Source organism: Ambystoma mexicanum, chromosome 10, assembly GCF_040938575.1.
Source record: "Ambystoma mexicanum isolate Mex_15411 chromosome 10, UKY_AmexF1_1, whole genome shotgun sequence".
NCBI lineage: Eukaryota > Metazoa > Chordata > Amphibia > Caudata > Ambystomatidae > Ambystoma > Ambystoma mexicanum.
In genome coordinates, this window is record NC_090932.1 from 172,877,994 (window position 1) to 172,894,467 (window position 16,474).

General features: G+C 48.8%; 1 protein-coding gene across 1 annotated transcript in view; it reads left to right on the plus strand.

Annotated features, from left to right (window-relative positions):
• Positions 1-7,618: 7,618 nt before the first annotated feature.
• Positions 7,619-16,474, plus strand: part of LOC138493147 (fish-egg lectin-like) — a 294,466-nt gene continuing 285,610 nt past the window's right edge. The window contains exon 1 of the mRNA XM_069620332.1: positions 7,619-7,690. Coding sequence (XP_069476433.1) covers positions 7,639-7,690 — 52 coding nt within the window. The 5' untranslated portion in view covers positions 7,619-7,638. The remainder of the gene's footprint in view (positions 7,691-16,474) is intronic.

Consider the following 16,474-nt stretch of genomic DNA (forward strand, 5'->3'; position numbering starts at 1 on the left):
CATCACCTTTGCTTTTAGTTCAATGACCCAAGAATGGTCATTTATACTTTAGTTTAATTTCACTCCCAAGTATGTAATTGATTTGACAACTTGAAGTTTCTCTTGACCCACGCTCCATTTATTTAATTTGTAAAGCACAAATACAACCCAGAGGCATTGAGGCGCTATTGCAGGTACAAGTCAGGAGCATACTTTGTCATGCAATGTGGTTTTATTAGTCATGAAACAACAAGGGTAGCCTGGGAGCAGTTACAATTGTAGCGCAATTACATGATTAAAAGGCATAACCAATCAGCAACACAGGTATCACCAGTACAGTTGCAATCGTAGCACAATTACATAATTGTGAGGCATTACCAAGCATGTAAATGATATTGTGTGGTGGAGAAGGCGATCATTGTTTGAGAGGTCGGGGGGGTGTACATGTGGTTTTGCATGTTTAGGCAAACAGCTGAGTTTTGAGAGCTTTCCTAAAGATCCAATAAGATTTCTCAGCCCTCAAGGTGGGTGGGAGGTCGTTCCAGAGTTTGGCTGCAGGGTAGGGGAAGCTTGAGCCTCCGGATTTGCATCGCTTGATTTTGGGCACGACTGGTCGATGAGTGTAGGGGGTCCTAATGGGTCTTGAGGAGTGAGGTTTAGTGATTCTTTGGGTAAGGTATTGTGGTGCTGTATTGGAGAGGCACTTGTGGGTAATGGGGAGTGTTTTAAAGGTGATGCACTCCTGAATGGGTGCCTGTGTAGAACCCTTCTAGCTTTGGAGATATGTTCTCTTTTCGGGATATGGTGGGCTGCTTTCAAGGCATTGTTTTGTACGACTTGTCATTTCTGGATATTTCTAGAGGAGGTGCCTGTGAACACTGCAGTAATCAATCTTAGAACCAATGATGGCATGGGCGATTGTGAGGCAGTTATTTTTTATGAGGAAGGGTCTGGCTGTGTTGAGGACCTTAGTAGCATAGGCTGCAGAAGAGGCAATGACGCTTACTTGCCTAGACATAATAAGTGAAGTGTCAAGGTAAACGCCTAAGGTCTTTGCAGAGTTTAAGATGGGAATCTGGCAATTGTCAATCAGGAAGGCCTGTAACTATTGTTGAGGTGTTTGAGTGCATTTGGTGAACCGACAATTAGTATTTCTGTCTTGTTGCTGTTGAGGCTTAGATGAATGTTTGCCATCTGAGCCTGTATAGTTCAGTAGATATTGCTGAGAGTGGCTGAGTCGTCAGCGTAGTTGCCTGAGAGTGGGATCAGAATTTGAGTATCATCAGCACAGTTGGTGTAGGCTATGCCGAGTGAGTCTAAGATGTTGAAGAGTGGCCTGGTGAAAATGTTGTAGAGGGTAGGGGCCATGCAGGACCCCTGAGGTATGCCACAGGTGATGGGAGAAGGCGAGGCATTAGCCGTCTCTGAGAAGACTCTCATGATCCTACCTTCCAGGAAGGACGCAATCCAGGCACTGGCAGGTGGAGAGAAATTAGCGTGTGTGGTGAGGTGGAGGCAGAGGATTTGGTGGTTCACCAAATCAAATGCCGCAGATAGCTCTACGAGAAGGAGCCGAGTGGAGTTACCTTCATCCCTGATCTCATCTGGCTGATTCTTTAGGTCGAGAAGGGCCGATTCGGTCCCATGCCCTGGGCGGAAGCCGGATTGATGCATATCAAGGATTTATTTGTCCTCCAGGAACTGCTGAACTTGCAGGTAGGCTGCGCGGTCTAGGATTTTAATAGGAAGGGGACAGTGGTGATTGGCCTATCGTTGGATGGAATGGCTGCGTCTAGTGAGGCATTTTTAGGAGCGGGAGGACCCACGCTTCTTTGAGGCTGGCTGGTACAGTGCTTTTTGTGAAAGAAGCACTAATAAAAGCCTTGATTACAGGGGTAAGCACGTCGGTGCAGTCTTTGATGAGAGAGGCAGGGCAAACATCGCCTTTGCATTTGGATGGTTTCAGGCTTTTGGCCAGCTTAAGGACTTCTATTTCAGAGAGGTCTCTGAAGAAGTACTGGGTGGTGGTGGGGAAGACGGGGGGAGGAGTGCAGCTGACACTAGTAGTTATGGGATGTTTGGTGAAGATAGCTTGATGAGAGAGGATTTTCGAGTTCAGGGTATCGATTTTACCTAATAGTGCTGCCTGCATGTCCGAGCACCATGTTATGTCTTTAGTGATGGTGGTAGGAGGTTGGGCAGGAGATTTCAGTTCTCTGAAAATGGAGAACATTTCTTTTACATCGGAGTTTGCGTTGCTGATTCTAGAATTGAAGGAGTTTGATTTGGCTGCAATAGTGGCAGATTTGTAGCGTCTGGATATATTGTTGAACTCCTTTTTCAGAGAGTCAGAGGGACTCTTTAGTCAGGTTAGCTGGGTCTGTTGTTTCTGTGTATGCAGTTCCAAAAGGTCAGGAGTAAACCATGAGTTTGAGTGTCTGACTGTTTTAGATTTGTGAGGAGCTAGGGGGGCTATGTTGTTCACAGCGCTAGACAGGATGGAGGTAAACGTATCCACTATGGAATTGGGGTTGGATTTGAAGGGGTGGTGGAGGCCTGGAGTGTTGAGATAGGGCAGGATGTTGTCTCTGATGAGCTTCCGAGAACTTTGTGTTACCGCTGGAGGGAGAGGGTTGAGTGTTGTTTTGGGTTTAGAGGGTTGGGGGATGGAGAAGTATATGATGTGGTGGTCAGACCAGGGACAAGGTGGTTGGGCGCTGGTGGAGACATTGCAATTGTGGTCAGCGATCTAATCTAGTGTGCGTTTTTTACTGTGGGTGGGATTAGAAAAGCGCTGGAAAAAACCTACGGTGTCAAGGGCGTCAGAGAGCGAGCTTGGTTGGATATCATTTTCGTCATAAAGACATAGATTAAGGTCTCCTAACAGGATGATTCGGGAGGAGGCTTTTAGATTAATCTGGAGAATGTGAAGTAAGTTTGACTCGAAGATGTGGGTAGGGCCAGGAGGGCGGTAGATTAGGTGGAATGTGAAGGTGCAAGTGGGTGATGGTGAAAAGTGATAGCAGGTCGGTGGTACCATCGAAGGGGGTGTTGCACTGTCTGAAAGGCAGGGAGTCTCTGGCTAGCAAGGCGCCACCATGTCCTCTTAGGGAGGGTCTGTCGCTCCGGAAGATGGTCGGAAGATGGTGTACCCAGAAGGCATCACTAAGGATAAAGCTGGGCCACTTCCCTCATGAAGCCAGGTCTCAGAGACGGCTAGGGCGTTGAGGTTGTGTTTAGTGATAAGGCCGTTGATGTCAAGTGCGTGGGCCCGCAATGAGTGAGCATTGAGGAAGACGCATGGGAGGAAGGCTGAATCAGTGTGGTGGGGGTGGGTAGGCTTGGGGAGGCATCCTGCATGGTGGATGCTTAGCGTGGGTGTAGGGAGGGTTTCGAAGTGTGCAGTTCCTTATTTTTAAGAGCAGAGGTGCAGTCATAGGAGGAGTGTTAGAAAAACAGGAATGTAGTCTACGTTCCCTAACCGCTAAGCTGCTGACTGCAGACGCGATGGGGGCTTTGCGCAGAGTTGATGCAGTGATTGTTGCAGTAGGAGCCATGAGGAACAGTTTATGCTGTGAGCCGTGTAGCCCTTTCAGCGTGGACCGGGCACAGTTTACCTTAGTGGGCGAGCATGCTTCAAGCGGAAGGTAGATATCATTGTTTGGGAGGCTGTGTGTTGCTGTTAGAGCAGCTGAATACTTGGGACAGCTGTGGCGTGAAGATGGGGACTTGAGACTTCTAACGCCTGTGGGCTCGCAATGCAATGCTCGCACGTGCGAGTGCACCAAGGATTGTGGGTGATGTGGGTCCACAGGGGGGGGCTGCTGAACCGAGGGTTCCATGTGATATTTTCGCCGCAAAAATATTGCGATGCAAAAATATCGCCATATTTTTGCGGCAAAAATAACACATGGACCCTGCGGGGGACACCCCCACAACCCCTGCATCATTTTTTATGTGCGGGGGACACCACCGCAACTCCCGCACCTAATAGTTTTGCCACCAAAAATATCGCCTATGGCCGTTCCTGACGACCATATGTTCGGCGATTTTTTTGTGGCGAAAATATTACCTGATGCCGAACCGAGTGCTCTGGCATCTGTAGCGCAGTGGGTAGCGAGCAGGGGTGTTTTGCAAGTGAGGCGGGCCGCGCTCATTTCTCGTACTTGGTATGAAAAGCAGCTCGGTAAGGTGTTGTGCGAGCTGGTATCCGGTGAACCAGCAATCGGGAGGAGTACATTTGCATGAGCACGAGCTTGTCTGGGTAGGTTCTCTTGGCTAAAGCGTGGCTTCTTCTTGTGTCCCAACGAGCAGAGAATCATGATTTTTCATTTCAATACATTTATCTCCAGCCTGTTTTCTGTCACATACTCTTGTAGCTTATTTAGGCTTTGCTGTAGCCCGACTGAAGTTTGGTCTATTATGACTAAATCATCAGCGTAGAGCATCCACGCTAGGTCGTTGCCACAAATCTTAGGCGGGAAGGATGTTGCACTGCTCAGAACTGTTTGTAAGTCGTACAAGTACAGGTTAAACAGGGCTGGGGCTAGTGGGCAGCCCTGCTTAAAACCACTGTACGTATTGATTTCTTTAGATACACACCCCAAAGAACTCAATATGACTTTCAAAACTGTCTCAGTATAAAAGGCCTTTATCGCTTGAAAAGTGTTTGACAGGCATCCCCAGTTCCCCAATTTCTTCCACAGGCGCTCTCTTATCACACTATCAAAAGTTTGCTTCAAGTCGATAAAGGTCAAATAGATGTTTATTCCATTTTTTTGTGCTTTTAATTTTAAGATGTTTCATAAACGTTAGTTTAAAGAGGTTCCAGTTCCCTTAACAAAACCAGTTTGTTGCTGGTCAAGATGACCTTCTTCTAGAGCCCATGCTGTTAACCGTATCAAAACAAAAAACGCGTAGAGCTTGCCCAAGACGTCCAAAAGGGCCATAGTGGGTAGTTTATCGGGTCCTCCCTACTGCCCTTTTTAAATATTGGGATGATTACAGACACCCTCCATGAGCAGGGTATCTCCATTCTATCAGTTAGCTGTTCAAAAAGGCAGAAAGATTCTGACCAAGGTTCACGGGCGCCCTTGAGCATATGGTTGGTGGGGTAGAGAGTATGGGGTTGAGTTATGGGGGCAGGGGTGGAGATAGAGTGAGTCGAGGTATGGTGTGTGGCTGGATGGGGTAGATATAGTAGAGGGTCGGGGTAGAGATATTGGTTGTTGGGTGGAGGTATAGAGAGTGTGGGTAGGGTGAGCAGGGTATAGAGAGTGGGGCAGGGAGGGTGGAGGGAGTGGGAGCAGGGTGCATGAGTGTAGGGTGGATGGGTGGGACTAGAGAGACTGGAGGTAGTGTGGGTAGGTAGGAAAAGAGAGAGTGTGTGTCTATGGGAAGAGAGTGTGGATGTAGGGTGGGTGAGAGGGTAAAGAAAGAGGGGGTTGGTTGGGTGGGGCTAGAGAGTGGGCTAGGGTGGATTGGTGGGGGTTGAGAGAATGGAGGAAAGGAGGGTGGAGGTAGAGTGAGTGGAGGGTGGGTGGGTCGGGGTAGAGAGAGTGGAAATAGGGTCCGTGGGTAGGGGTAGCAAAAGTGGATATAAAGTGGGTCGGTAGGGGTGAAGGGAGTGGTGGTAATGTGGGTGAGGGTAGAGGGAGTGGAGGTAGGGTGGGTGTTTGCAGGTAGATATTGGAGGTAGGGTAGGTGGCTGGGGGTATAGAGAGTGGGATGGAGAGCATGGGGGACGGGTTAGTGGGGCTAGGGGTGGGGATTGAGATTGTATGGGTGGGTGGGGTAGAGATAGTGGAGGGTGGACGGGTGGGGGTAGAGAGATTGGGAGTTGTATTGAGGTATAGAGAGTGGGGGTTGGGTGGATGGGAGGGGTTATAGAGAGTGGGGTAGGGAGGGTGGAGTTAGAGAGAGTGGGGGTAGGGTGTGTGAGGGAAGAGAGAGTGGGGGTAGGGTGGGCGGGGGGTCGAGACACTGGAGGTGGGGTGGGTAGGTGGGGAAAGAGAGTAGGGGTTGGTTGGGTGGAAATAGAGAGTGGGTGTCTGGGAAAGAGTGTTGATGTAGGATTGGTGAGTGGGAAAAGAAAGTGGGGGTAGGGTGAGTGGGGATAGAGAGTGGGGTAGGGTGGATGGGTGGGGGTAGAGTGAGTGGACGTAGGGTGGATGGGTAGGGGTAGGGATAGTAGTGGTAGGGTGGGTTGGTGAAGGTAGGGAGAGCTGAGGTAGAGTGGGTGGTGGGGGTGGGCAGAGAGGTTGGGGATTGAAGGGGTGGGGTTAGAGAGTGTGGCGGTAGGGTGAAAGGTTGGGGAAAGGTTGAAAGGGCGGGGAGTGAGTGGGTGGGGGTAAAGAGAGTGAAGGTGGTGTGAGTGGGTGACGGTAGTTAAAAGGGGGAAAAAATGAAGAACAAAGCAGCCTTGTGAGGTCAAAATAGCCCATAACAGCTCTAACAAACCCCAACCAGCACACGTAATGGGGCTCTAGTGGGTGGGTAATTTGCGGGGGGGGGCGAGTGGGCTGGGTTAGAGAGAGTGGGGGTGGTGGGAGGAGAGAGTTGGGGTGAGTGGATGTAGAAAGGCAGCCTCAGAAGGACCCAAAATCATATCTGCCTTCAAAAGTAGGCAAAAGGTAGCACAATTATCAACGAAATAGCCAACAATAGCACAATAGGAAATCCCCCTGCAGCTGGGAAATGGGCAGCCTGCCACCAAACGTGCTTCTTACAAAGCTGCTGATTGGAGCTAACAGTGTTAGGGAACTTCTCATTGGGGAGTTCAGGGGGAGTTTGGAAAAAGAGATTGAAGTAATTTGGCAGTTTCCTGCCATGGCATTGCAGGTTGCTATGTCAACCAGATATTCTCAGTTCAGAACCCCCATTCCCCTCTCTCCTGTAACAGTGATTTCAGCAATTTTGTTGCGGGTGCAAGCACCACAAAAATTCACCAAAAACCAAAACGGTTCCGTTGTCGGTCTGTGAAGTTTTGAAACACCACTGAATTTTGAGTTTGTAGTATAATAATAATTTGTTTCTTATATAGTGCTTTAATCCAAAGCGCTTTACAGAGGACCTATGTACATACATTACTATTATTCCAATCGAAATTGGTACTCATCGACCTCGGGAGGATGAAAGGTGGAGTTGGCTTTGCTGGGATTCGAACCCACAGATCACAGCAAAGAGCGTTTCTGAGACATTTCTGTATATGGGCCATGTGTTGTGACAACACTGTTGTTCCGTGGCATGTACAGTTTGCATATTTGTTATGTTTGGCATATTATACTGGGCGAAGATAGCCTCCTGGGTCAGATGTTTCTGTCGAATAGAAAGTGTACCACAATGTACGTCCTGATAATCCGGCAACAGGGAAACTATCACTGTTCAGCGCTCTGACCGACAACCCTGCAGTGATTCCCAGAAGAACTGACAGTAGAGACCCGCTGGCATGGAAGCAGCTTCTCACGTAGTGTTAAATAATAGCATAGCCACGCTGCTGGACTGCTGATACGCATGACGGCTACGCTCCCCCGCCCCCCCTTGCAAACCAAGTCCCGTGTTCAGGTGCTAATCCCGCCTTGTCTCAAGCCAGCTCCGCCCGCCCTATATGCACCTGCGTGACTCACTGCTAGCACACACCCACCCAGAGCAGAAGGCAAGATGAGAGGAGCCCTGCTGCTTCTCCTGCTCCCCCTGGCCGGGCGCTGCACAGGTAACTCTGCTATGCTTCTGCCCCATGGTGGATTGCAGGCAGCAATGTCTCTGTTGTATAGCTGCAGACAGGGACATAGCACGGTGCTAGCCTATTCCTTATATGTGAAGGATGGCATATCACAGCTGAAGGGTGCCTGCAGTATGCGCACTACCAGTGTTCGGGATGCCAGGAGCTGGGGGCTATTTAGCTCCCGGGTTATAGCCAAGGGGAGCCTGGCGAGCTTGAAACCAACAGCTTCCAGGAGCTACTTTTGACTCCTGTGGCAGGTAGTGCCATAGAATCCTAGCTATGTGATAGTAACTGTGTATGTTTGCGAATGTATATGCAAGGAGAATAAAGACCTCACCCAAGGGACATTTAGAGCATATTGTGTAATATAAAATGGATCTAAATGTAGAGTTCGCATTGTGGGCACAGTTAGATTTCCTGTCCGCTACATGGACTCCCCACAGGTAGCTCCTGCCTCACTGCTTATGACTGATACGCAGGAGCTGCTTATTGCTCCGAGTCAACACATCCCAATTCCGATCCTTGGTACTATGCTACATTCATGGTGTGCAGCACATCACAGCTGAAGCCCTGTTGCCTATCTGTGCAGCATGGTGTGCTGCCCCATAGCAATAGCGTGGAATGGATCCCCACACACGCTCTGGTGTGTAGCTATGCAGAATGGTGTGCTATCCAATATCTGTGGAGAATGATCCATCACAGCTGAAGCCCTGTTGCCTATCTGTGCAGCATGGCGTGCTGCCCCATAGCAATAGCGTGGAATGGATCCCCACGCACGCTCTGGTGTGTAGCTATGCAGAATGGTGTGCTATCCAATATCTGTGGAGAATGATCCATCACAGCTGAAGCCCTGTTGCCTATCTGTGCAGCATGGCGTGCTGCCCCATAGCAATAGCGTGGAATGGATCCCCACGCACGCTCTGGTGTGTAGCTATGCAGAATGGTGTGCTATCCAATATCTGTGGAGAATGATCCATCACAGCTGAAGCCCTGTTGCCTATCTGTGCAGCATGGTGTCGCTCTGGTGTGTAGCTATGCAGAATGGTGTGCTATCCAATATCTGTGGAGAATGATCCATCACAGCTGAAGCCCTGTTGCCTATCTGTGCAGCATGGCGTGCTGCCCCATAGCAACAGCGTGTAATGGATCCCCACACAACCTCTGGTGTGTAGCTATGCAGAATGGTGTGCTATCCAATATCTGTGGAGAATGATCCATCACAGCTGAAGCCCTGTTGCCTATTTGTACAGCATGGCGTGCTGCCCCATAGCAACAGCGTGTAATGGATCCCCACGCAAGCTCTGGTGTGTAGCTATGCAGAATGGTGTGCTATCCAATATCTGTGGAGAATGATCCATCACAGCTGAAGCCCTGTTGCCTATCTGTGCAGCATGGCGTGCTGCCCCATAGCAATAGCGTGGAATGGATCCCCACACACGCTCTGGTGTGTAGCTATGCAGAATGGTGTGCTATCCAATATCTGTGGAGAATGATCCATCACAGCTGAAGCCCTGTTGCCTATCTGTGCAGCATGGCGTGCTGCCCCATAGCAATAGCGTGGAATGGATCCCCACGCAAGCTCTGGTGTGTAGCTATGCAGAATGGTGTGCTATCCAATATCTGTGGAGAATGATCCATCACAGCTGAAGCCCTGTTGCCTATCTGTGCAGCATGGCGTGCTGCCCCATAGCAACAGCGTGTAATGGATCCCCACACAACCTCTGGTGTGTAGCTATGCAGAATGGTGTGCTATCCAATATCTGTGGAGAATGATCCATCACAGCTGAAGCCCTGTTGCCTATTTGTACAGCATGGCGTGCTGCCCCATAGCAACAGCGTGGAATGGATCCCCACGCAAGCTCTGGTGTGTAGCTATGCAGAATGGTGTGCTATCCAATATCTGTGGAGAATGATCCATCACAGCTGAAGCCCTGTTGCCTATCTGTGCAGCATGGCGTGCTGCCCCATAGCAATAGCGTGGAATGGATCCCCACACACGCTCTGGTGTGTAGCTATGCAGAATGGTGTGCTATCCAATATCTGTGGAGAATGATCCATCACAGCTGAAGCCCTGTTGCCTATCTGTGCAGCATGGCGTGCTGCCCCATAGCAATAGCGTGGAATGGATCCCCACGCAAGCTCTGGTGTGTAGCTATGCTGCCCCATAGCAATAGCGTGGAATGGATCCCCACGCAAGCTCTGGTGTGTAGCTATGCAGAATGGTGTGCTATCCAATATCTGTGGAGAATGATCCATCACAGCTGAAGCCCTGTTGCCTATCTGTGCAGCATGACGTGCTGCCCCATAGCAATAGCGTGGAATGGATCCCCACGCAAGCTCTGGTGTGTAGCCATGCAGAATGGTGTGCTATCCAATATCTGTGGAGAATGATCCATCACAGCTGAAGCCCTGTTGCCTATCTGTGCAGCATGGCGTGCTGCCCCATAGCAACAGCGTGGAATGGATCCCCACACAACCTCTGGTGTGTAGCTATGCAGAATGGTGTGCTATCCAATATCTGTGGAGAATGATCCATCACAGCTGAAGCCCTGTTGCCTATCTGTGCAGCATGGCGTGCTGCCCCATAGCAACAGCGTGTAATGGATCCCCACACAACCTCTGGTGTGTAGCTATGCAGAATGGTGTGCTATCCAATATCTGTGGAGAATGATCCATCACAGCTGAAGCCCTGTTGCCTATCTGTGCAGCATGGCGTGCTGCCCCATAGCAATAGCGTGGAATGGATCCCCACGCAACCTCTGGTGTGTAGCTATGCAGAATGGTGTGCTATCCAATATCTGTGGAGAATGATCCATCACAGCTGAAGCCCTGTTGCCTATCTGTGCAGCATGGTGTGCTGCCCCATAGCAATAGCGTGGAATGGATCCCCACACACGCTCTGGTGTGTAGCTATGCAGAATGGTGTGCTATCCAATATCTGTGGAGAATGATCCATCACAGCTGAAGCCCTGTTGCCTATCTGTGCAGCATGGCGTGCTGCCCCATAGCAACAGCGTGGAATGGATCCCCACACAACCTCTGGTGTGTAGCTATGCAGAATGGTGTGCTATCCAATATCTGTGGAGAATGATCCATCACAGCTGAAGCCCTGTTGCCTATCTGTGCAGCATAATGTGCTGCCCCATAGCAATAGCGTGGAATGGATCCCCACGCAAGCTCTGGTGTGTAGCTATGCAGAATGGTGTGCTATCCAATATCTGTGGAGAATGATCCATCACAGCTGAAGCCCTGTTGCCTATTTGTACAGCATGATGTGCTGCCCCATAGCAATAGCGTGGAATGGATCCCCACGCAAGCTCTGGTGTGTAGCTATGCAGAATGGTGTGCTATCCAATATCTGTGCAGAATGATCCATCACAGCTGAAGCCCTGTTGCCTATCTGTGCAGCATGGCGTGCTGCCCCATAGCAATAGCGTGGAATGGATCCCCACGCAAGCTCTGGTGTGTAGCTATGCAGAATGGTGTGCTATCCAATATCTGTGGAGAATGATCCATCACAGCTGAAGCCCTGTTGCCTATCTGTGCAGCATAATGTGCTGCCCCATAGCAATAGCGTGGAATGGATCCCCACGCAACCTCTGGGGTGTAGCTATGCAGAATGATGTGCTATCCAATATCTGTGGAGAATGATCCATCACAGCTGAAGCCCTGTTGCCTATCTGTGCAGCATGGTGTGCTGCCCCATAGCAATAGCGTGGAATGGATCCCCACGCAACCTCTGGGGTGTAGCTATGCAGAATGATGTGCTATCCAATATCTGTGGAGAATGATCCATCACAGCTGAAGCCCTGTTGCCTATCTGTGCAGCATAATGTGCTGCCCCATAGCAATAGCGTGGAATGGATCCCCACGCAAGCTCTGGTGTGGAGCTATGCAGAATGGTGTGCTATCCAATATCTGTGGAGAATGATCCATCACAGCTGAAGCCCTGTTGCCTATCTGTGCAGCATGGCGTGCTGCCCCATAGCAATAGCGTGGAATGGATCCCCACGCAAGCTCTGGGGTGTAGCTATGCAGAATGGTGTGCTATCCACTATCTGTGGAGAATGATCCATCACAGCTGAAGCCCTGTTGCCTATCTGTGCAGCATAATGTGCTGCCCCATAGCAATAGCGTGGAATGGATCCCCACGCAAGCTCTGGGGTGTAGCTATGCAGAATGGTGTGCTATCCAATATCTGTGCAGAATGATCCATCACAGCTGAAGCCCTGTTGCCTATCTGTGCAGCATGGCGTGCTGCCCCATAGCAATAGCGTGGAATGGATCCCCACGCAACCTCTGGGGTGTAGCTATGCAGAATGATGTGCTATCCAATATCTGTGGAGAATGATCCATCATAGCTGAAGCCCTGTTGCCTATCTGTGCAGCATGGTGTGCTGCCCCATAGCAATAGCGTGGAATGGATCCCCACGCAAGCTCTGGGGTGTAGCTATGCAGAATGGTGTGCTATCCAATATCTGTGCAGAATGATCCATCACAGCTGAAGCCCTGTTGCCTATCTGTGCAGCATGGTGTGCTGCCCCATAGCAATAGCGTGGAATGGATCCCCACACACGCTCTGGTGTGTAGCTATGCAGAATGGTGTGCTATCCAATATCTGTGGAGAATGATCCATCACAGCTGAAGCCCTGTTGCCTATTTGTACAGCATGATGTGCTGCCCCATAGCAACAGCGTGGAATGGATCCCCACGCAAGCTCTGGTGTGTAGCCATGCAGAATGGTGTGCTATCCAATATCTGTGGAGAATGATCCATCACAGCTGAAGCCCTGTTGCCTATCTGTACAGCATGATGTGCTGCCCCATAGCAACAGCGTGGAATGGATCCCCACGCAAGCTCTGGTGTGTAGCCATGCAGAATGGTGTGCTATCCAATATCTGTGGAGAATGATCCATCACAGCTGAAGCCCTGTTGCCTATTTGTACAGCATGATGTGCTGCCCCATAGCAACAGCGTGGAATGGATCCCCACACAACCTCTGGTGTGTAGCTATGCAGAATGGTGTGCTATCCAATATCTGTGGAGAATGATCCATCACAGCTGAAGCCCTGTTGCCTATCTGTGCAGCATGACGTGCTGCCCCATAGCTATGGAGTGTGATAGATGCCCACTGGAGCTCTGTGGGCATAGGTATCTGCACTGCCCCATACCTATGGACACTAAATGCCCCATTTTCCATTCAATACCAATTGCATGCAAGGGACCACCAACACTTGCAGTTACATGCTGTCTGTTCCTCTGCATGCAGCTTGCATCATTCACAAGGCAGAGCGGAAAAGTAAAAAGGGGCAAACTCAATTTTTCTCATACTTTTCATCTACATCTTGTGAAAAGTAAATACTGCATGCAAATCATGCATTGCAGGCAGCATTTACGAATGGGTTCCTATGGAATCCCCTGGTCATTTGTAGGTGCAAATCTAACGTGGAGTCCTTATGAATCTATCTGTTTTACAGAAGAGATTAAAAAAAGGCAAAAGATTCCCCGCGCACCCGCTGATGTTTGGGGGCACACACGTGTTGGCGGCTTTAATGAATACTATAAGCAGCACTCAGACTCTTACACGTGGCAATCATGAAGCCACTGAGGCTGGGATAAATAGAATTATCTGACACTGCTATTCAGCTAGATACTTATTCTGGAAGGGCGCATGCAGTGAGTAGAATTGAAGTGGTCAGGCTCAGTTAGTTCGACAGAAGCAAGCACTAAGGAGATTAAGGAGAAAGCTCAAGGCTCAAGGACATATGCATGCTCTAGAACAGTGCATATCAAATGACTTGAGACTATGGGACATTGCAGTAATCTTCGCATTTTTGATGATCGAAGGCGGACCTTGGAGTTGAGGCCACCTTGTGTGCATCTGCTGGCAATGCAAGAGCATTGGTTGAAGATGAGGTGAGACCATCGGGTTGCAGCAGGACACAGCGTTGGTGTGCTTCTGTACAGCATAGGGCACATCAGATGGCATGTGTTGCTGCAGCATGAGGCATCCACAGGAAAGAGTTATCACACATCTCGGTGGCATCCTGCAACTACTGCAAATCTCTGCAGCAGGATACATCCCATTGGACGATGCACTGCGCATCGCCTCCATAAAAACCAGGCGACCTTCTATTTCACAAAGGTTTTGCTGTGTGGTACATCAAAGGTCAAGATATAGGGCCTGCTTCTTAAAGATTTGCTCTGAATCGAATCAGCAAAAGATCATGGACATCCTCGATTTGCACCTGCTATTTTACACCCGATTCACAAAGCCTAAAACTGGGGCAATTCTTGAGATGGCAGGAGTTGCTCGTTTAAAATCTGATTCACAGAGGTTTGCTCCAGGGCACCTTAAAGATGCCCCGGGCATCTCCAGACTTGCTCCAGTTTCGGGCTTTGAGAATCTGGTTTAACCTAAGTGGATGCAAATCTAAAATGCTCATTGGCATCTCTCTTTGCCGCAGAGGTCTTGGGGAGCAGACTCAAAATGTGTGTCTGGGGGTTGTGGTTCTCCCCCAGGACATAACAATTATCCAGCTGCATCTTAAAGCTCTGTTGTGGACCCATGTAGTTAAACACATAACCACTTAATCACTGAACTGTATCTCTGCCCTATGATCAGGCACAGATAAAGAGCAGGCGCCTGTTTCTCAATGATGGAGGGAATGAGGAGGTGCCCGTGCACATCTCGGGTTTGCCACTGCCTCCTTATACCTAACTTTAAAGCTAGAACACCCAGCGTACCTGTCTGCGAGATGCTCACATGCAAATGTAATTCACCAGGAATTGCTCAAGAGCATCTAAACCATGCTCCCGCCATCTCAACACTTTCTCTAGTTTGAGGCTTTCTGAATCCGGTATAAGGCAGCAGGAGCAAATGTGAGATGCCCCTGGGCACTGCAGATTTGCTCCAGCGCAAACCTTTGTGAATCAGATCCGTGGGCAGCGTAGATTACCTGAGAATGTTGCCCTTTCAAAGCTCAATGGCCTTGGACCTCTGCCTCTGCCACTACGTTATTCCTGTGCCGTTGCCTGAAGCTGAAGTAGGGGTGCCACACTACAAGCTGATAGTGCCTCACACAAAATTACAGCAGAGGCAGATCCCTGTATAATCGATTGGGGAAACTGAATATTCTTCTAAAAAAAAGAAGATACATTCCTCACTTTGAAAAGTAGTGCAAACAAAAGTGCTCTGTCGTGAACTGGGGTACTATCCTCTAGTTTGGGCTTGCGTCATACTGCTGACTGATCCGAGGGAATCATATGCTGGATAGCAGAATGGCTGGTAGGGAATAGAGAAAAGAAATCCAAAGCAAATTGATCTGGAAACATTCTGCTTGTGGAGATGAATAGAAGGTATTTTCTCTTTTAGAGACCAGTTTGCCAATGCTTCCTGGATACGGGTTGCCAGGTTTTAGAAAGAACAGGGAGGGGTAGTCCTTAAGGTCCAACTTTTCCCCCAGGTATATTCACGGGAAGTTACATAACTGGAAGTGACATCATACGTCAACGTGAAGTTACCTCATATGTCAGAGACAAGTGCCTCTGAAAGCTCAACTGTAAAGGCTATATTTTATAAGGCCATCCACTTGCCCTCTTCAGATTTACATGTCTCAACCCGCAGGTCTTTCAGCTATTTCTAAACTAAACTCAGAAAACTGATAATTGGAATATAATGTGTAGGGTCCCTCAATTGGTTGATGCTCATGCTGCAGAGAAGTATGTGCAAGCTGCAGGTCACATGTTTGTAGCAAAGACGAGCTGGCAAAGTATTTCAACTTCGGATCAAATGATTACCATGGTAGCATTTGACATGGTCAATAGGAACTCTCTGGGGGAAGCTTAAGACCTGGTGTCTGTCTGGAAATCTGTTAAGCTTAATTGTCCAACTCTATTCCAACACAATCATCCGAATCTGCATGGACAGTCTGAGCAGGATGTCCAAACCCAATGACACCTGTAGGGGTCTTCGGCAGGGGTGTGTCCTGGCCCCTGTCCTTTTCAATGTATATATATAAGACCTGGGCTTAAAACTGGAAGCTGCGTGGGCATTCCTGCCTAGACTGGGACATCTGCAGATTAATTATCTTGTATACACGGATGATCTAGTAATTTTCCACAGAGCAGAAGATGAGCTCAAAGGAAGCCTCAATGCCTTACAGGGCTTCCTGACCAGGGATGACCTCTAAAGCAGCTGTATAAAATCAAAAATGATGTTTTTTTGGAAAAATGAAAGACCAACGCAATTTTATTTAGTACCTGGACTAAAAGAAACTTGAAGTGGTAGACAACTGTACCTACTTAGGCTACACTTTGATGAAAGAGTAACGTCTTTCATTGTGACAGCCAGATTTTGTAATAAGTGTATGAAGCTTTTTGCCCAAGTGAAAACTATTAAACATAGGTTTTGCCAATTTTCCTTATCCCCTCTTATAACTTACTATAAGGCGAAAGTAATCACAAGCCTCCTGTATGAGTCCAGGCTTACAACTATAAAGGAAAAAGCAACTTGGCTCAAATTGGAAGGACTGCTCTGGAGGAGTGTATTAGGACTTCTGAAATGTTTACCTATGCCATCCCTGTGAAATGAATTGGGACTAAACTCCTTAGAGGCACACGTATCGTGGATATTCTTACCCTCTATAGGAAAAGCTTTGAGTCCGCCTGAACTGTCCCTGTTCGATGATTTACATCTAATGAGGTTTGATAAAACCCTGGTACTTAATAAATGGGTCAGAAATTGTGAGCAAATACTGAAGACATTGAACC